General features: G+C 40.3%; 1 protein-coding gene across 4 annotated transcripts in view; it reads left to right on the forward strand.

Annotated features, from left to right (window-relative positions):
- Nucleotides 1-3,726: 3,726 nt before the first annotated feature.
- cltca (clathrin, heavy chain a (Hc)) overlaps nt 3,727-22,285 on the forward strand; it is a 31,880-nt gene continuing 13,321 nt past the window's right edge. For 2 of the 4 annotated variants that reach the window (XM_034606154.1, XM_034606157.1), the window contains exons 1-10: nt 3,728-4,037; nt 12,257-12,464; nt 12,873-12,875; nt 15,702-15,970; nt 16,617-16,778; nt 16,886-16,999; nt 17,324-17,497; nt 20,259-20,456; nt 20,589-20,789; nt 22,097-22,249. In XM_034606154.1, coding sequence (XP_034462045.1) covers nt 3,996-4,037; nt 12,257-12,464; nt 12,873-12,875; nt 15,702-15,970; nt 16,617-16,778; nt 16,886-16,999; nt 17,324-17,497; nt 20,259-20,456; nt 20,589-20,789; nt 22,097-22,249 — 1,524 coding nt within the window. In that variant the 5' untranslated portion in view covers nt 3,728-3,995. Of the gene's footprint in view, nt 4,038-12,256; nt 12,465-12,872; nt 12,876-15,701; nt 15,971-16,616; nt 16,779-16,885; nt 17,000-17,323; nt 17,498-20,258; nt 20,457-20,588; nt 20,790-22,096; nt 22,250-22,285 lie in introns of all 4 variants that reach the window. The other 2 variants (XM_034606155.1, XM_034606158.1) reach the window with 2 other exon arrangements.

The following is a 22,285-nucleotide window of genomic DNA, read 5'->3' on the forward strand; positions in this document are numbered from 1 at the left end:
TAAGAAGAGGGGGGAAAACAGAACAAATACCAGTTACTGTTTATTAAGCACTATGTAATGGTAGGCATTTCAAATATTACTGAACTGTTCCTTTTATATCGCAATTTACAAATGGCTTCCCTTCCCATCTGTTATGGAGAGGAAAAATGACATTGTATTAAAAAATATGAACTTTTAAACCGCACCAAAACACTTGGTAATTTGGACTCTTATTCCAATTTAAGAACTGATATAGCACACCGCAAATAAATTGTCTCAGTCTCTGTCCACTAGATGGCAACAAAATCCAAATATTTATGTCTGCACTGAAATACTTTTACCATTTTATTGAAATAAAATAAAATTGTAATTAAACATGCTCATAAAACTGTATTAGTTGTTACTTGTTCAATATTGTATTGTCAATGAAATGCTCAAAATGTATGTTTTCCCCACTTTTTGCTCTGAATTAACATTTTTTTGAAGGATCATTTTCAAACAAGGCTAAGTATAATTTAATTTAAAGGTGCAAAACTCCTGTAGGTTCTGAATCCTGAGATTATGGCAGCAGAGTTATATACACATTTGTCCAAAATGTAAAAACAAGATTTAAAATAATTTGTCTTTGTTGGACTGAAATAATTGTGTTCTTTAGACGTGTGTGTGTGTGTGTGTGTGTGTGTGTGTGTGTGTGTGTGTGCGTGTGTGTGTGTGTGTGTGTGTGTGTGTGTGTGTGTGTGTGTGTGTGTGTGTGTGTGTGTGTGTGCGTGTGTGTGTGTGTGTGTGTGTGTGTATGTGTGTCCTTCCTCCCGGGAGCAAAGGCCCACAAACAGTCAATTAGTAACTTCACCTCTGCTGGCGTTCAAAGGTTAGGCTATGCTGCATGAAGCGGAAGAGTCGTCTTTGAAAATGAAATCAAAATATTGTAACAGCATGACTATACATCTTGCATGTGTAATAGTTGAACTTATCTCACAGACAGAAAACATATTGTAAAGTTGAAATAAGGTGTGGTCGTCACCGTCATCATGTGACAATGACAGAGTGAGCTGAACTTGAACCCACTTAATGACAGACAGAAAGAGAAATAACAGAAAGACCATGTTTGTGTGATGACATTGTTGAAACTCCTGCCTGATAAAGTGCAGCAGACAGAGGGATAGAGAGACAAGTGGGGAGAGAAGTAGATGCAATCTGGCGCCTCTGGAACTTTTCGTTCCTGCTTCCTGATCCAAGTGTCCGCCCCTCTCGATCATCCCTGATGGGATCCTCCCAGCCACAGGACACCGCTGAGCTCCCATCTGTGCCTACATCCTTGCCAAAGCAACCAAAAAAACTGTAAAGTAGACAGTCACCTTTTTGTAAGATTCACCCCATTTGCTACAAATATCTCAGGTCCCTGCATGGCTGCTGCTCTGCTGACCTCACTTGAGTTTTTCCCCAGCAGGGGACGACCTACAGTAAAGATAGACAGACCCTGTTGTTGGGTCTACGGGGAAAGACGAGGGCAAAGTCTGCAGAACTACCAACACTGCCTGTCGTTTCACATGGAGCCTGAGGTTAATTTCAGCCTCTGCGGGCCTGTGCAGCATCCTCGCAGAGAGTCCGAAGGCCACTCTTTTATATTGACACACATGGCTTCTCTGTGAGTGCCTGTGTCTTGTGTTCCCTCGGCCTGTGAATCCATGGCAACAGCAGCGTGAATGGTCCATTCAGGACCCCTACACCCTCTGCCTCTGAAAATATATATCAGTAAACAATTTGCGTAGTTCGTTTGGTCCAAGTTCATGTTCACGTAACACGTAGTCATGGTATTTTGTTAAACTTGGCCCCAGCAAGGCCATCATTTTTTTATTTTAATGGAGGAAGACTGCTGTTTATGTTCAATGCTATCTTCTGTCACTCAAGCAGAAATTCATTCACCTATGCTCTATAGAGTAAAAACTAAGGGATTTGACTATTCATTTATGATTGATGGCTCTGAAATTTTGTTACAAAGTGTGTGCAGAAATAAAATTCTGTTGTTTTAATGGCTGTAAGATTGAACACATGAAGAAAACCATTGATGGTAAATCATAAAAAAATATATATATATTATTCTAGAATAATTAAACATTATTAGAACTTGGTCAACAGATTGTATGCATATTTTTTTGGACCATTTTGTAAATTATATACCCCATCGCCACCACTTCCCCTTAACATCTGATTTCTTTTTTGTGAGCAGCTTTAGCCAGCGGATCCTTCTGGGTGGATCACAATCCAGATGTTGTCTGGTACGACTTGGAATTATGTTCTTGTGACTATGCTTTATTATGACACCTAAGAAAACAGCAAAAGCAACAATCACAGGGAACCATTTCCAGTAGTAAAATGTAGTAAAATGTATGAAACCAACTTGTTCTGCAATTAAAGTATCTGGATGCGCGTGGTCACTCTTCACTTGGTCTGAAGAAATCCAGTGATGTGATGATGCAAGATGATTCTCTGTCAGCAATTAAAGATTGGTGTTACACTCCTGGTATACTCGGATTGTTTACATTTGATTTACTTGTTCATGCCCTGTATACGGAAAGTTTATACAAAGCACAAACTTGTGATTGCACTGCTTTGAATTGATATTGGCACTTTGATGGTCTGTTCATTTGGCTGTCATGTTGTATTATGTTTTTAATTGGCATTATATTGACTTCATTTCACAGTTTTTATTCAGTAGCAATATAACTTATACTTATACTATTCTCATTTGCAGTTGTATTCTCTAATGTTGTTCTTCCAGGAGTTCTGCTTTCTTCTGGTATCATGGTGTGTAATCGCTAACAACTTTTGTCTGCAGCCACACTTTTCTCCAGATGCCATTATTGCTGCATCAACAGAATGAAATCTCTGCTAAAAGGTCAGAGCATTTGACTAATTTCTTCCCAGTATTTAGTTTTACATTGAGCAATAAGGTTACATCCTCTGCCAACAAAAACTGTGGATGTTAAAAAGGGGAAATGATGACTGGGGTGCACACTCCACCCTGCAGTTATTGCATGATGGTAACCAGAAACACGTAAATCCTCAGAATCGGAATCAGCATTATTGGCCATGTACAGGTTTGGTGTCTCAATGCACTTCCACAGTGCAAAAAATAAACAATTACAATATATACAAAGAGCGATGAATATAAAATGAACACACTATTACTCTGCGTAGAGACTTTGGTGAAGATATTGTTATTTTATTCATTATTTTATTATGTATATATGTATATTTTGTGCAAGTGAATCATGCTGAACACATAGTTTATTTGTTTTATGGAAGGAAAATAAATAAAGGATTCATATTATGCTCTTGTGGTCAGAATAAAGCTACTAGTGAAAACCACATAAAAGCACATTTTAATAGAAAATAAATGTTGAATGGATGCTTGATAAAGGTTCCTCAGTGGTTGATCAGAGTCATCTGATTGGCTGAGAGGAACAAGTGTACAACACGTAAGAATGACGTTAATTTACATAGGCGAATGATGTGGCAAAAATCAAAGGGCGAAATAGAAAGAAGTAGTTCCCCTCTTTAAATTCATTCTTCGGTAGTTTTATGATGAAATGAGACGTGGCTGTTCTGGCGTTTCAAAGGAGAATATAACACATTGCAAATGTGCCAAAGACATACCGATAACACACGGTATTATGTACTTTTTGTAAAAGTGACTCCGTATCCATCCGCCTCGCTGAGTGCACTTCCATTTCCGGGATGTTTTCTGCGCTGACCAGCCTCCATCGCCATTGCGGGTCCAGGGAGTCGGTGTAGCGGCACTTCGTTAGCTAGGGGAAGCCCGAAAGTAAACAGTTCAGGGACGAATTTGAAAAAAGTACCATCACACCGACAGCACGCTCGAAACAAGGCTCATAGTTGAATCCATCTGGACTTTAGACTCAGAGGCTCCCTGGCTGTCCGACGAGGATCTGAGTGAAGAAGCTGTAGTTTGTTAGCATTGGAAGAAACCGGAGGAGAGTGACAGAGGAACCGCCATGGCTCAGATCCTGCCTATTCGCTTTCAGGAGCACCTGCAGGTACGTGTATGGAGACTGAACTCGGCTGTGAATGAATGGTTGTATCACTAGGTGAAGTTTGTCTTTCAGTCACTATCGGTGCGAGACTCTTCGTGGCCCCGGAGACTTCTCAAAGTCTAACAAGCTAAGTTAGCTCTCGGGTGCTAGGCTAACTAGCTTGTCTGGGTGGATGACGTTTATCTTGGTTAGCATCTAGCCGTCTTGCTAACACTTTGACTAGCCACCCTTGTGCCTGGTGTAAACGAGGAAAGTCTACAAGACAGAACCAGGAGCTATACAAACGTATTGTTATCAGGTTGTATTTAGAAACACGATGCTACTGTAATCCACTCTCACCGCATATCGACCATGAAAACACCCTCGGTGAAGTGTTCATTTTCTTAGAGTACAGACCGCTGTAGTACAAATACTCACTGTCAGTGCTGCGATAATGCTAATTGGTAGAACAACCACACAATACATTTCCTTATTGCTTGTACTGACAAATACCCATTAAGCTATCAGAATAAATGACAGCTAAGTCAGCGGTGATAGTTTATATTGACTTTACTGATTAAGTCATTTGCTTTGACATGTATAAAACATGCATCGTTTGATTACACTGAACGTGATTAGCCGTCCTCAGGAGCCTGTCATATTGGTACATTGTAAAGTGGTCATGTGGTGCGCTGGCCTGTCAGATAGCTTTTCGGCTAACCATGTTGAATGACTTAGTCCGAGTTGGCCGAGGCTCAAACATTCACTGAGACCTCTGTGTCTGACAGGGAAACTATTCCCTTGATATGGCAGCAATGAAAGTACAACCAGGCAAACAGGTGTTTGCGGTGATTGTACAGCCCTTTGCACTATATGGATCCTACTTGGTTTAAATGTACCTTTACCTTAGCCCAATACAACTGCTAGCTGACCCGGTTTAGGAGGTGGAACATGCTCATGGATTCAGTCTGGAGCGCTGGCATCCCAAGTGTAATGAATAAATCATTGGGACTTTTGGTGTTTCAGTGTAGCTTCTAATTAGAAATGTGATCTGCTACCTTGAAGAAAATAATTTTATTAATTCAGTCTTATTTGTTTTCTAGCCTCACCTAAACACAAAAAGCCTTGTGCCAGCCTAATGAGACAGATGTCATAGGACAGTTTACTTTATCTGACTCCAATTGTCCTTAATTTCCAAGAGGATTGGTGTCTTCTGTGCATGACAACAGTGTTTAGACATTGATCCCTGAAGAGAGGTCAGAGGTCAAGGTCAGTGCCATTTGATGTGACTAACATTTAGCTCAGCAGGTGGATGTTTAGATCCAGGTCTTCTGGTCTCATTGAGACTATCACTATGTCGCTAGAATAGCAAGGTGTGGTATGTTTCTAGTTTAAATCAAGTGAATGGATTTTGTTTATTAAGAAAATCATAATTCTTTGAAATTTCACTAAAGTCAGTTTAGCTCAGCACTGTATTATTGCCATTTTAGTTTATTTAAAAGCAGTTGATTAGTTAATATATAGGCCCATCACAAGAGATTGCATATTTAACAAAGCAATGTAAATGTCTTTTTGTGCATACAGTTACAATGAAATTACTATTTGACTTCTTTGTAAAGTCCTTTTGATTGCAGGGGTGGGCGTGAAAAGAGAGAGCAGTACAGAAGTGGTGAATTACAGTGCATACTGAGCTTCACAGTTGAACTAAGATATTATCTTCAGCTGAGGCAAAGGTCTGTGCTTCCGTGCTCTGATACAACAGCTTTGCAGCAAAATTAGCCTGGTAGTTTTCAAATTTAACAATTTCATTCAGCAAATGCAACTCTAAATAGCTTCTTGTCATTCATAGTTGTTTGTGATTCACTTTAATACACATATTTGTATGGTAATACAATAAATTGTCACATTTAATTCAAATGGCTAACTGTACTGCACTGTAGTTTTCAGACATATAAAGTGCCAAGATGTGACTGAAGTTTGCTTTCTGTGATTTGTGTCATTGGCACATCACAAGGTCATTTTGTGCGACTAATCAACTCGCATGGAATCTCTGGCAAATATCACTAATGCATGACCTGCATATGTTGTTTCATGCATGTTTCACAGCATACATCACTTGAGCAAATCATTGCAGAATATTAGAGATGGGCAATATGAACTAAAATATACATCAGGACAAATTGTGAGGTTTACCTAGAAAATGCCAAATGTGCCCCCTTTTTTTAATGTGTTGGATTATTACTGCTTTGTTTGTCCTGAGGAGTCTGTCCATTCATTTTGTTGGCTGTCTGTTTGTTAGGTGAGATGGCTCCTCACAAGAGCACCCAGGTTGTAGGAAGAAAGTTACTTTATTGGTACAATTGAGTCACATGATCTTGGAGTGATCCAAGATGGTAAAAAAAAATGTCAGTGGCTTTTTTTCGCTATGCCATCACTTAACCTTTCTAACCATATTTTTTTTAACTTGAGCTTCAACCTAAGTCTCATATACTAACTCAGAGAATTTGTATGTAGTTTAAAATCTTATCATATAGATTTCTTTTGAGAAGTTCATGTTAAAAATGATCATGTCAAATCTCCCCCTGAAGCGGTCCACCTGTGTTAGTAAATGTCGATTAATTGCATAGTAATATGAAGGGCAGGGTGATACATTTGTTGTCTGTTCGGTGGGATCCAGTGGTGTTAAAATTGTGATACAAGTCTTATATCAAGATATTGAAGTACTTAGGTTTTGCACAACTCACTGGCAGCATGTATGATGCCAATTCATCCCACTTTTTTCAAACTACAGCTTACACAGACAATGTCTTCAAGATTGTGATTTTGTGGACTATGTGTAGAGAGCTCATTTACAGAGCCAGCATCAAAAGCAAGCATTTAACTTGGTCTTCTGTCTTTGTCCCTGCTATTCCTTGAAAGTCTGCAGTCGTGTTTCCTCTGTCATGCGGTCAACATGCATAGCTTGCATATTTATAGATTATCCATTTATGTAGTGTAGTTAGGACTCCAGTTAAAAACTTTAATTGTTCAAGTGTCATTAAAATGCATTTATCTTAACTCCACAGATTTCTTTCAGTTTGTCATACACTTTGTATACTATCCTGGGAGTAGGTATTGGTATCATGAAGATTATTGATTATGGTATCTATATCAGGACAGTTGTACACAAAGAGTAAACCAATAAACACCAGGCAAATATAAAAGATGTAATTCTTTTGAATTAATGATGATTTATGCTTGAATGAATGAAATTCAAATACTGTGAGCATCAACTGCTGCCAAGGAGTTTATTGATGTTTCCACTTTAAAAATAGTTAAGTTGATATAATCCAAAAAAACACTTCCTTTGCACATATGATTTATTAAGATTGCTTTTCAAGCCTTTCCTGTTTCAAATAGGCATTGTTGTGGATGTGTGGAGGGAAAACCAAGCCTCAGCTTATCAACGGTGTGTTAATTCAATACAGTTCTTCACATATGATTCCATAATTACATGGTAAAACACTGTTTACTTTCAGTGATGTTTTGTAAGTACCCACAGTAATCCTTTCAAAACATGTCATCAGTTAAATATCACTGCTAAAGCAATTACTAATCACTCAACAAAACCTTTTTGTTAAATGTGCAGCATGTAGTTTCCTGTTTTTGAGACAGGGGCCCCCGAATAAGTTAAACATTTTTTATAGATTTTTACAAAATATAGATAGATATTGTGGTAAGAAAACATATGCATTATTGTCATGTTTATTCTTATAAATCTTGCGGGTTTGCTTTAAATTAGATGCTTGTGTTCTGTGGAAGGCCTAAGTTTCCTTATTATACTTAAAAGATTGGGTTTAGGCTGGCAGACCAAAGGGATATAATTCAGATTTATTTTCAGCTGTTTGATTCTAAATGTAATCTGTTCATCACACCTACATTTATGGCATTAGTTTATTTGGACATGCTCTTATCACTTTACAAGGTTTGCATGTCACACTTTGCACTGGGCTAGTAACTGACCAGCTGAGATCCCGTGACTGGTGAGGAAACAGATCTGCTGAACACTTGAAATTCTGCGGCACTGTTTAAATATAAGATAAAGCGTACATTTGGGAGAAAAAGGAAACTGCAGTCCCAAAAACCACCTCAGCAGAACTGGCCTGGAGTGGAGACGGATGGGCTTCACAAATCCATGCAATCCTTCCGTCTTTTCCCCCTCCACTTTATCAGTAAAGGCAGCCCTCTTGCTCTTCACCCCTGGGCTGGTCACATGTCCCCTTGCTAGTGTCACATGATAGTGGAGGAGGCAGCACTGGGCCAGCCTGTTGTTTCAGTCCTAGTAGACAATGGGTCCCTGGTTTCCTGTTGTGGAGCACTGCAGTGAAGTGCTGCAAGCCTCAGCACATTACATGGCACATCCTTCTCTGACCTGCCTTGAACTTAACATGTGTGGGACACTCGTCTTTTTTTCGCTGAGCAAGATGCTGCTTTCCTTTTGAGGGATGAGGGTACAGGTTAAATCAACAGATGGGATTCCCTTTGGGTCATAAGGAGTAGTTCAAATCGGCTGGCTTATTCCTCCCCTGTGTAGGATTCAGTTGCATCCATCAGCTCAAATTTGTAGCTTTAAGTTGAACTTAAATCAAGTTTGATATACTTTCTTTCCTTGAGAGCACAGTATATTTTGAGCTGAATGACTGTGTATGGATAAGCCCTCATGAGCAGGGAAACATCCTCACTACAGTTACAGTACATTAACATGATGATGTATCAGTTAATTGTATTGAGCAAGAGTTCCATTAATAATAATGTTATTGATTTTGGGACCCATATCAGATGGATGCCTGATTACACCAGTTGAATGGAAGCTCTCAAGGATCAACATGAGGAAATAAATGTTTGTCACATATTTTAAATGGAATTGTTTTTGTTGCCATTCCAGCCACCAGGAAACATTTTGTACATACAACACCTGATAACATCTCTCAGGGATTTTTTTTGTATATCTCGCTTGAAACAACAGGTTGCACGAAAGTGGAAGCCGAAACATTCTTTATCAGGAAGTTGTGACCTTAGTCAACTCACTCTTGTGACTGGTAGTAGAGAGATGTGTCTCTGTAGTAAATCCTCAATAAAACCTCCAGTGAGGTAGCAGTAGATGGCACTCATTTCTTGACTCTCTTGATAAAAGACTCCTCGCAAGCTTAATCTTCTTAATTGAATGACATTAACCTCTGAAGTTTCTGTGAGGCTAATGTAGTACGACAGATTTGTGCGCTCTCCTTGCTGCAAAAAGAAAATATATTGCCTTGCAGAGACACTAATTTTGAGTATGTTCTCATATGAGCTCATGTCATAGAAGATGCAGTATTGAAAAGGATCAGAATGTAATGAGGCAGAGTTGAGTTAATGATTTATCCAAGGACTAATGATAGCAATGCATAATGTACTTGTCACTTGCGTCTCATGCTAGTAGTTTGATGTTGCAGTTGCACTTGCTAGCTCGGTGTTATAGTCATTAGCCTTCAGGAACTCTTTTGTAAATTGTTCCTCTTCTTCACTGTTTCTCCTCACATTTTCATCAGGACTCTATAATTTTGTTGATTGTCCTAGAGTACAACGATGGTCTCATTCTTCGCTCGGTTTTTCTCTTCTCACAACCCTGGTATTAATTAGCTGTTGATGAATTAAAAGCATCTGCCCGTCAAAGCTTGTTGCTGACTACTAAGCTGAACACAGCAGCACCAGGCCACATCAGGCCAGACTAAATGAACTGAATCATTTTCCAGAATGGTTGTAGCTCCACTGGATTGACCTGCTTTCACCAAATTCCTGCACATTGATGTCACAGTAGCATTAGCCCACAGCTGTGTTTTACTACAAGAAAACCAGTCTGACTGACCAGACTGTGGTGCATTCCGTCTTCCAGCAGTGCAACATCTATCTGTATTTGTTGTGCTGTATTTACTTTACCTATGTCCCTTTTATTTAGGGACAGAGGTAGTAAATCTGACTAGAAAACTTATTTTTTATTAACAGAGGGGTAACCCTCCTTGCCTGCTTAATGTGTAGACGTCCCTTAGTCTGGTTTCCATAGATTAGAGAGTTGATTTTAAGAAAGTATATTCCCAAGGTCTCAGAGCTCACAATCACTGCATGGGGTTTTCAGATATTGTTAATAGAGACAACTGCCCCTGTTTTAAATTCAAGTTCAGGATATAATGGAACCCAGTTCAGTACCTATATTTCAAGAAATATGTTTTTTTAGAATGTTGTGATGAAACAAACTGCTGTTAGTTATTACTGAAATCCAGTATGTTCAGGGTCTAATATATTTTCTCTCTGCGGGCCCTGTCCCTTTGTCTCATGACGTGAATAAATATTGCCTCAGTAAACAAGTCTTCCACACAGACAATGGCAACGATAAAGAGGCAAGGGAGCAGCGATGATGTCACTGCATGATGTCATCCTTTGCAGCAATAAAAAAAAGTGACTGTTGAAATCTTGCTTCAGATTAGTTTTCAGTTCTTTTCTTCGAGCTGGTAGTAACACTTGTTCTGCAAGGTCATGTATCGCAATGTCATCGAGAGGGAAACGGGTTACTCGCCAGTGAAAGAATGTGGGTGGGGCAGAGCCGTGGGAGGGTGTGTCCAGTCATTGATAAAAGGTGTTCCAACTTCGTTGAGCAGTTCCTGGAACTGTGGTTTGTGTTTGCTGATTAGCATTTGTGGATTTCTTTTTTATCATTAGCAGGCTTTGAAATGAACTCACCACCAGACATGACTCAGCTGTGGCTGAAGCTGGCAAGATATGTAGCACCAAATATGATAGCAAAGTATTTTCCCCACAATGAATTGTATTGACATATTTACATTGACAACTCAGTTGTCTGGGACATATGAAAATTATATCAAAACATGGCTATTCAATTTGATTTAAAATTTGTTCTCCTAAGAGTTGTAGGTGATTATACTACATTTGTAACTGTGGTGTATTCCTGATAGGTTGCAAAAGTAGAGGAAGTTGCAACAGCAATATGTGACCAATTGGAAATGTTTCTGGTAGTTTCATTTCCCTCAGGCTTACTTCACAACCACCTTGCCATTTGCAATTGTTTAGCGGGAAGGCACTGGAATAATTTGTTCACTGATTGTGTCATTTGCCTGTCCATTGTCATTTGATTTAATATCATATTCCAATTTTGTAAACATGATGCATGGTTTGTTCTTGTATCAGAGTCTTGACTCCTTCTCAGAGCTGTTCTGGCACAGCCATCCAGTTTGGCTGCCTTAAGCAGGTAGTGCTGTGTCAGTTTCTGTGAAGCAGGCAGGATGCCCTGTTTCCAGCCTTGGCAGTAATCTTAGCTGCAGAGCTTGCTGGTATTTTGTGCTGCAAAGCAGTGCAACTACAGTCTTCAGCTTTTCTCACAGGATAATACTCTTAATTTCCTGTATCACACAGTTTGTTGTGCTGGGAGACCACATCTGTTAAACTGAGGCTACACTTCTGAACTCTGGTTTACTTTCTGTTTGATTGCATCAGCATTTCATTTCCTTTGGTTTACATCACACACAACATTAGGCACAAGCAATTGTAACGACAGATGTTGTCTTATTGCAGTGAAAGTGCTACATGTTGTCTTGACAAACTGCATCTGAACCAAATGCAATGAGCTGCTCAAAGTCACAGTTGAAAAGTTGTTGGCAGTCGGACTGCAGCATGACTAGAGTGTTGTGTAATACGGTTGTGGTTTCCTCCCTGGCCCATTCTTTGAGAACTTGGATGAGTACTCCACCCAGTCCATATCTCTGCCTGTTGTGATGAGCTCCATGTGTCCGAAGAGCTGCTCAGAGCTGCAAGGACACCTGATAGGCTGTGGTAGTGCAAGGCAGCTGAGTAGAGTCAGTGCCTTCTTATTGAACACTATTGTTGTTTGGTCAACATCAGGAATTTAAATTAATTGAACTGTTGAAATCATCATTGCTATGCACAATATTAACAAGTGGAACTCATAACCTGCTGACACTTACTGTCACTGGCTGATGACGTCCTCTATTTCAACACGTGGTTGCCCTGGCTCCTCTTGATAAATACTGAACTAATTTGAAGTGCAAATGAAATGATCTACCTCATCTCAAATAACAGCCTGAAGGAGAGATTGTGGCATGAAGAATGTGATCTCATTGCTGTCATAGATTTTTCGCAAATCATATTCTGTATTTCAAAACTAACTTGTTTTTATTCCCATCCTTTTCCCATAGCTCCAAAACTTAGGGATCAACCCAGCCAACATCGGCTTCAGCACACTCACCATGGAGTCGGACAAGTTTATCTGTGTGCGGGAGAAGGTGGGCGAGCAGTCTCAGGTGGTGATCATTGACATGGCCGACCCAAATACACCTATCCGCAGGCCCATCTCAGCTGACAGCGCCATCATGAATCCAGCCAGCAAGGTCATTGCGCTCAAAGGTACGTCAGTGTTTTGGCATCACAGAAGCCAAATTTCTTTAGATTAGCGTTAAATTATATTTTACAACTACATCATATACTTCAATGTGATATTTTAACTCAGCAGCGCTCTGTTCAGACATGTTTGTTCAATATGACTGTATTGTCTATTTTATAATTGAGATTATTTTTAAATGATTTCCATCTAGTTATGTCCATACACATCCAGCTGTTTTAGTTTTTCCACTAAGAAGTACTTTTACTGGATGATTTCGAAACATTTGTGTGTAAATTTTCAAAATAGAGTATATTTATCCTTTTCGTTCAGCATCCATGATTGGTTTGACTTTTTTGTTGTTTTTGTTTTTGTCTTTTCTATGTTCTTTGTTTGTTTTTTGTTTACTTTACTGCTTTCTTATGTGTTTGCAGACGGTGAGTTGAAATTTAACTACTTCATTGTGGAAGTGAAATCCTGTTTTCAAGACGGTATTTAAGGACAAGTTACACAACTGAAAGGATCCCATTAAGTATACACAATAATTAAATGCACCATGACTAAAGCCATCAACACAAGTTTTTCTAAATCTTGGTCATTGAAAATATTTCTTTGTAAACAGGATTTAGCTTTCACAGCCTTACAGCTTGCTGGCATTCCATTATTTGTATTGTATGTACAAGTGATTGAGAACCCATTTTAAATGCGGTAATACCATGGGTAAAATGTATTTCATTTTAATTCACTTTCCTTCTCAATTTCCATTTTGAAATTCATGTCTTCTTCCATCTCTGTGAAGTTTTAATTACTCAAATCTGTTGTTTCACTTGTTTCCCAGCTGTTTTTCATGTTTGTGAATTAATTCAGTAATTTCCCATAAACGGTTACTATTGAGAGTTAAGGAGCTGCAGATCCCAACACCCTTATGTGTCCATCTGTCTGTGTTCAGCTCTTGGCCTCTTCCCCCTCTAACTAGTGAAATAACATTTAAAGAGCCAAACACTTGTCTTAGGACTTTTGGCTGACCTGTCTCCCTGTGGTCACAGTTGGTATGTTATGAAATTAATGGATGTCTAAGCCTCCATAGGCCTACAGATTTACTTGGGAAATGAGTTATTTTGCTTAAATTGATCCTTAAGGCACTGATTTGATCACAAGGTTTCTAGTCAATTTCCCATATGTGACTGTGAGAACTATTAACAGGGCTTGAAAGTGTGGATTGACATTAAATAGTGACCATTGGTTAGTTATAATGTTTTGCAATGACAAATGAGGATGTCATTTTCGTAGAGTTAATGCTGGGCTGTTAAGAGTAAAATAAATTGTGTATTTGTATGAAATTGCCTCTCCTGTTAAAATGATGTCCTGTTGACATTCTTTCTGAATGTCCTCTACTGAGGACGTGGTACAATGTGCAGTTGTAAATTGTGCTGTACTTTTATAGAGAGAACATATTGCTGACAAACATGTGACTTAGAGGCTTGAGCTTTACAATAGTGGAATTACTTAACACTATACTGCCTAGTTAAATGTTACACAATGGCTCTTTGCCTTCAGTTTGTTCTTTTTTGTTCAAATTTATTGTCTTTTTGCAGCAAAAATAAAAACACTGATTGCCAAAGTTAAAATTAAATGGATCCTCTTCTGGTTAGGACAGATCAGAATAAGCTTCTCACTAAAAACCAGTTGCCCTTAATCAGTGCACACCCCTCAGCAAACATGAATATGTCATTATGGGAACTGGTAGTTCAATGAAACAGGTAGCTGTAGTGTCTTATTAATCTTGGCTCAGGCTGTAGTACCGGTCTGTCCCTCACTAATTATACATCGTAGCCTCAGCATAGATCCCTCCTCCCTCTTTCCACCCCTCACTGTCTTCCCTGCTCAGTCTACCATAATGACGCTTCTCAGCCAACCTTGTCATGTGACGCAGTATATAGCCCTGACCTTTTCATGCAACCATGATGTCTGAAGGATGGAGGCAGTGCGAGCACACACATCCCATCACCTTGAAAAACCGATGATTATTCAATGAAAAATCCTTTTGCTTGCTAAAATTTGGCTGCTGCTGCTCCATTTTTCACAATGCTTATAGTTCTCTGATTCCATGGCTTAGTGATGGCAAAATGATCTTGACAGATGTGCTAACGCATTGGTCTTTGCTTTTTTTTCTCCCTTTCTTAATGAGTATTGAATAATGAACAAACAAGGAAGTCACACTGCTTAATAATTAAGCTTTAGTTCACAAAATTAACCCAAACTAATAAAACAAACAAAAATAAAACAAATCAGGTGAGTGAACCTTTTTTAAACATTTAGTCTCTCGTCTGGGATCAAGACGTCACAAAACATTGATCTGCAACTGTAGAAAATCAACCATAATCATGATTGGAAACCATTTCTCTGACTGTCTAAAACTACCCCTGCCCCTTAATTGTGCCTCCATGTGTCTGTTTAAATGTCGTATTCCACTGTTTGACAAATTGGCTCAGATGCAGATGTGTTGGCCTTCTTTGTGAGTTGTTTGTTTCTCGCTTCTACCCTCTGTATGCTTTGTTTCTCTCTGAGGGCTGTTCATTTGATGGGGTGGGCCAAGTAGTCGGACATAATGATTCATGACACATACTAAGTACATTTATAAAGAATCTTTCAGGACCTGTGTTTAGTTCAGTTAAATTATGTATCTATATTCTTTGATTCTTTTAAGTTATTGACCTGTGCTAAGGAGGGGTGTGCATGCATGTAGTCATTCTCACTCTCACAGAACCACAAGGAGCACAAGTTAATACACATTGAGAATAACTCTTTTTCATTTACTTATATTTCAACATACATCTGGTATTGGGCAACACTACAGTTATGTGTTCTTATTGGCCTGTCAATTTATAATTTACCTATTGTGTGTAGAAAAATTGACTTGCTTGAGTACACATAATTGACACAGTGACACCTGGTGAAGCCTCCCATGAGGTCAAAATTATATTCACGGGTATTTTTTCTGCGCCTGTCTCACTACACTTCACTACATGACACAATTTCCGACTACAGCATGTATGGCATCCACGATCCATCGGTCATGGCCTCGTCGTTGCCTGATGACCTCTGTGCCATGACTACTGATGTTTCAAATTTGAATCTCCCTTCTATTTAAATTTGATGTGTTCTCTTTTCCAATGAACGTGTGTGTGTTTGTAGACATCCTGTCAGAAACTATAACATTCTTCTGGGGCCTGGCTCCTGCCCCATCTCTCCCCCTACTCTAGCCTCCAAAACCCTTCAGATTTTCAACATTGAGATGAAGAGCAAGATGAAGGCACACACCATGACGGACGATGTTACCTTCTGGAAGTGGATCTCCCTTAACACAGTTGCACTTGTGACTGACACTGCCGTCTACCACTGGAGCATGGAGGGTGACTCGCAGCCTGTGAAAGTCTTTGACCGCCACTCCAGCCTGGCAGGCTGTCAGATCATCAACTACCGCACTGACGCTAAGCAGAAATGGCTCCTGCTCATCGGCATCTCAGCCCAGGTACATTTCTGCTCATCTCTTCTGATTTAATACCAAACAGTAATTTCCATGGTTTAGTAACCTTTCAAACATTCTTTACAAACGGTAAAGCTGTTTTCAAGCATGGGTAGAGTCTCCTTTCACACATGCACAACGCAGCGGGATGTTCTTTGAACGTGTAGTTTCTTTGCACCTACGGGTTCAAAACCGCATGCTTTTCTTGACCACACACAGACACTGGTGTCGGCTCTTGTAGCCACAAACTCTTGGTGTGTGCGCGTGCGTGACCACTCTTTCATCTGGAGATTTTAGTTTTCCTTTTTTTTCTTCCATTTTTGCGTTTTTCGCTTGTTCAACCCCCCATTGTTCGCAGTGAATCCAGCGGGGCATCCCCTGCTGTGTTCTCACATACTTTTTTGGGAATTTCTACAGACTTTATACTAGGAGGCCAGAGAGAGAAAGTCCACAGATAATCCGGAGCCTCTCACTCTGACTTTTGCGTTCACACATGCACCTTTCAGACATGCACTGAACATGCAGTTCAGTGCATGTCTGAAAGCTTAAGTAACCTGCTCGCACTGCTAAGTAACTCAGCAGCTTTATATTTAGCATTGCTTAACCAGTTTGTTTTTCACATTTGTATGTAAACTGCTTTGCCCTTTTTCAGCAAAATCGGGTAGTGGGAGCCATGCAGCTCTACTCTGTTGACAGAAAAGTTTCTCAGCCCATCGAAGGCCATGCAGCCAGCTTTGCTCAGTTCAAGATGGAGGGAAATTCAGAGGAGTCAACTTTGTTTTGCTTTGCTGTCAGAGGCCAAGCTGGAGGAAAGGTAACTGGTGTTAATTCCATAATGGGGAAATACATGGATTTTGGATTTCTTATAGGAAAAATCATAGTGTGACAGTTTCAAACTTTTGATTTCTCTCTCTGACACAGTTGCATATCATAGAAGTGGGAACTCCACCAACTGCCAACCAGCCATTTCCAAAGAAAGCAGTGGATGTGTTCTTCCCTCCAGAAGCCCAGAACGACTTCCCTGTGGCCATGCAGGTATGTTTCCGTAGTTTGGCAGGTGGCTCAGGCAAAGCACAATCATCTGCTATTCTTAGAATACACATGTAAATTATACAGAGTAACTGTGTTCCCTCACAACATATTTTTTACAGTCAATTAATGGTTTTAGGGACACAGTTGTTCTAATATGATCTGTAGTTCCTAAGGATAAATCTAGTTACTCATCTTAAACTAATTACTCAATCTTTGGTTCTGTATTTGTCCCAGTTTCTCTTTGGAAAACCCTTTTGGGTGGTTTATGGTGATGTAAAATAATAATATTAACAGATATAATATGCATCTTTGTCTCTTACTTGACAGATAAGCTCCAAGCAAGATGTGGTTTTCCTTATTACCAAATATGGCTACATCCACTTGTATGACTTGGAGACCGGCACCTGCATCTACATGAACCGCATCAGTGGAGAGACCATCTTTGTCACCGCTCCACATGAGGCCACCTCGGGTATCATTGGGGTCAACAGGAAAGGACAGGTAAAAATGTCGACCAGTGCCCGTCCTATGCTTGGGGGGGAAAGTACAATGCTCTTTAGCATGGCTGCTCAGTATTTTTAATGTCAAAGTAAAATCAAACCAAATATTCTTCCTAACCTCAGCCAAAGAAGAACCATTTCTTTATTATCTTCTACTCATGTCAACAGCAATCACATGTCCAACAAATTGTTGACGAGCACAACTTCTAACATCAGCAGTTGCAATAACATTGCAGTTGCAATAACATTGTCGTCTTGTTTACCTGTCAACATCAGTCGGGCCAGGCTTTGCCAGGAGGCATTATAAATAATCCAAAGTGTAGTGTTTCACTCAGAGAGAGGGGATAGGGCTGTGTCTTACTGCTTTTGTTAAGCTGAACCAGAGAGGAGAACTGGATCCAGCCAGCTGATGAATAATGTTCAAGCCAGGCCACACACACCACATGAATTATTGAGTGAAGAGAGGAAAGCTGATCTGAAGCAGTGACGGATCTCGATGTATGCCATGACAGTGAAGTGTGTATGTGTGTACACACGTTGTGTGCACACATACACAGAGGCAATGTCTAGGCCTCAGAGTGCCTCCAGTTGAGTGGGTTAGTTACCAACTATATTGGGAAAGTTATAACAAGAAATGCGTCACAACATTGCTTTTATCATACATTTTTTCTAATATACCTCTGTCTTTGGTCAACTGGCTTGCGTAAAGAAAAACTAAATACATAATTGGAAACTGTCTAATATTTATTTTGATTAGTTTGATTGGACAAACAGAATAGTGAAGAAAGGGGCTGAATATGCAGATATATGCTCCTGATAAAGGATGATATAATGGTAGTTTAAAATTGTTATTAAGTTGTGTTTGCACATTTACGTTTATTGGGTTTATTAAGTATTCAGTCTGTAGTTAATGGTAAACACACAATCTGACAATCAACCCACAATAAATCATTCTGTTTCACACACAGTAGTAACTGTCAAATGTGTGGAATTGGTCAGAAACTTTTACAGAAGTAAATGGTGGTTAACCACAGTCACAACCCTGCTCAACAGTGAAGTGTCAAGATGTTGAACTCATGGATTGACATTTTCTTTTAACCAATATGAACATGGTCCTCCTGGTCTCCTGTCATTTTTCTGATGATAAGTTGGTGTCTATTATCTACTTGTACGTTTCCACACTTTTTATTTGGAGCTATGAAGTGAGCGATGCCTTTTTTGTTAGTTTGAGTTTGACTATCAGGATCTCTGATACCATGACTACCAGCGGGCAGCATGTATGTGAAGAACAGCTTCATATAAACCAGAAGAGTGCGAGAAAGCGACAGAGCAAGAAAGGAAAAAAGGGCCCACCACCAATTAGCACATGACGTGAAGTGGGAGGCACAGCCTAGTGCCATGTAATCCTCTTAGTGCTGGTCTTCTCATCCAATCAAATCTCCACCTCATCAGACAGAGACCTGTGATGTCTGCCTGCAATTTTACTATTCCCTGTATCAGTTAGTGTGGTTGTGTCTAGGCTAGTGTTTCACTTGTTGACACTACAGCTCATGTATCATCTGACACGTGGTGTTGTGCTGTTAAGAAGGGTTTTTAAGCAAGATTTCCACCAGACTCTGATCATTGTATTTACATGGAATAGGACATATTAAATGGTTTTGTTCAATTTGTTTACCTGAATCTTAACTCAAGTCTTCAGAAACATGTCAAGCAAGGCTTTGGACAGTATCCACTCCTTTCTTGTATTTACTAACTAGTTTCTGTTTATATGAACCCTGAACTTTTGGTTGTCCTTTTAATTTTTCAGACACTGAATCCTCCCCCTTGCATTCACAACATCTGCATGATTAGAACTGAATTTCCACTTAGGGACCTATTGCGACTCCATGTTTTCTATCCATCTTTTATCTAAGCCCCCTTCAATTAGTCCACTTACATTATCGTAAGTGACCCTGCTTTAGTGGCTGGAAGAATGACGCCTATTCACTCGTGTTAAAAGCTGGGGTACTGACCTGCTGGGCTTGTTTGTAGAGGCGCCAACACTGGTAGTCTTTCTCCTTCACCACCACCCCCTCCCCTTTCCTCCGTCCTGTTCTTTTATTTGACTTGTTCCCCTTTCTCTCTCGCTCTGTGTTGCCGGACGGCTCACAAAAGCCATGCGTTACACTGACCTACTAATAATACATTTGTATTCAGCATCCACAACCAAAGGCCAGACAGAGTTTAATGGAGTTATCACATGACTCTCTTCCAGAAGAAGAGAACCTGCACTAGCCTCAGCTACCAGTGTAGTAGGCAACATGGATAATCAATTGCTGACCCTGTTGTCTTTTTCCTAATCCGCTGTTGTGCAGTTAAATTCTGCATTTTACAATAATACAACTGTTTACATGCGTAGGAGACAATCTATTACACTGGCACCTGCATGCCCAGTGTACATGAGTGGTCACTTGATATGCGTTTTCAGGCATGTTAGTATGGACGAGGATAAAAACTAATACAGAGCCGAAACGCTTGTGTGGACAGAGATAGTTTTAATTTGAAGACAAAGTTTTCTAAGGAAAACATAGACGTATGGATGCTGCCTCAGTAGCTCTTTTACATTCCAGGAAAATTGCTTTTTTTTAAAGCAATACTTCATCAGATTTTTGCAAAAAAGGGTGGGTGGGGGTCAAATCTGGCAGCATGATTACACAGTGTCCCCCTTCTCTGGTCCCTAGTGCACTTTACTAAATCAGTCTCTGTATTCCCCCTTAACACAGGTGCTGTCCGTGTGCGTGGAAGAGGAAAACATCATCCCCTACATCACCAACGTCCTGCAGAATCCAGACCTGGCTCTCCGCCTAGCGGTCCGCAACAACCTCGCCGGCGCTGAAGAGCTCTTTGCGCGCAAGTTCAACAACCTTTTTGCTGCTGGCAACTTCTCTGAGGCTGCCAAAGTAGCTGCCAATGCACCAAAGGTACTCATCCTGTTTGCATAGGATTAATTAACAGGTCTCGGTTATAGTCTGAACACAAATGTACTGACCGATGTTGTCTTTTATCAGTTGTTCAGATCTATTCTTACCCTCAGTTGACCTTTCCCCTCTCAGGGTATCCTTCGTACCCCAGACACCATCCGTCGCTTCCAGAGTGTTCCGACTCAGCCAGGCCAGACCTCCCCCTTGCTCCAGTACTTTGGTATCCTGTTGGACCAGGGCCAGCTCAACAAGTTCGAGTCCCTGGAGCTCTGCAGGCCCGTCCTGCAGCAGGGGCGAAAGCAACTTCTGGAGAAGTGGCTGAAGGAAGACAAGGTATTGTAGATCAGCCTCCATCTCTGCCTCCACTCACAGGAAGAGGCTCTTCCTGAGCTGCCTATTTGTTTACATGACTTTTCTATTATCTTGGATCATGTGAGATCATTGTTATGTAAGGAGTTTGTGAAGTTTCACTGAGAAACGTTTTGGTGGCTCAAAGTGCCTTCATGCTAAGAATTTTTTTTCCAGGGGCTGTGATTTTTTTTTTTTAATGTTCACTCATTTGATAATGTTAACATATATAATAGTAATTTGTAGTGGTGCACCGATTGTACGGCCGTATATCGGTAGCGGCCGATATTCGCCTCGTTTACTGCCGTCGGCGTATCGGTAATAAACTTGACTTTCACCGATAACATTGGCCGATGTTCATTGGTATGTTTTCTGCAGCCTGCCAATCTGGCATCCAGATTATGGTACACTGACGCCGGGTTTACACCGGGCGCTGAAGCGCAGCGCAGCGCCAAGGAAAGCCAGGCGCCTCCCATCCCCCCCCCCCCGTTAAACCTTTTGTGCGGTTCACATGGGCTGCGATGCGCCGCGCCAGTGCCCTTCACCGATGGTTTCGGCGTGCGAGCGAGCGTATCGCGCCAGGAAACAGACTGAAAAATGATTTTAAACGATATAAATGACATATTTTATATGATATAAATGATCAAATATGCATCCCATACTTTGTATTCCCCTTCTGTTGTCCTGGAGTTTTAATTTTCCCAATCACATAATTAAATGTCCCCCTCTGCCCATCCACTACAGCCACACAAGCAGTCATATAGATAAAAAGAGAGAGAGGGGGGGGGGCTAAAGGCTTGCTTGGAGAATACGTCATTTACCCCCGACACCCGACATTGAACGGGTTACATACAACAACAAGCGGAGAATCGCAGGCTGACCAGCGCGGAGAAATGCGGTCCGGTGTGAACAGCCAGGCGGCTTTTCTGTTTTTCATATTATTCAAGTAATAAACAAATATCGGTATCGCTATCGGCTAGATTGTTGTTTTAAATATCGGTATCGGCCAAGAATTTCCATATCAGTGCATCCCTAGTAATTTGTATATTATTGTAATATTGTATTTTTTTAAAAAACATACATTCATACATTTGGCATTCTTTTCTTTAACATGCTGCATATGACCACCTGATTTTGTGTTATCAATTAAGCTAAAACAACAAAAAAAGAGTTGGCGGACATGGCTGAGGATGTTGACTGTATAGTCATCACATCACAACCTTCCGGTTTCTTAGGGCATTAATTGTAGTTTGATTCATTCCAGTGCTGATGTTACTTGTCCTACTTTTCAGTTGGAGTGTTCAGAGGAACTTGGTGACCTGGTGAAGGCAGTGGATCCTACCTTGGCTCTCAGTGTCTACCTGAGGGCCAACGTCCCAAACAAAGTCATTCAGTGTTTTGCAGAGACTGGTCAGTTCCCCAAGATCGTCCTGTACGCCAAGAAGGTATGTCTGTCTGGCTCAGATAGTATTTGAGCTCTT

The sequence above is a fragment of the Hippoglossus hippoglossus genome, chromosome 14, assembly GCF_009819705.1.
Source record: "Hippoglossus hippoglossus isolate fHipHip1 chromosome 14, fHipHip1.pri, whole genome shotgun sequence".
Lineage (NCBI taxonomy): Eukaryota > Metazoa > Chordata > Actinopteri > Pleuronectiformes > Pleuronectidae > Hippoglossus > Hippoglossus hippoglossus.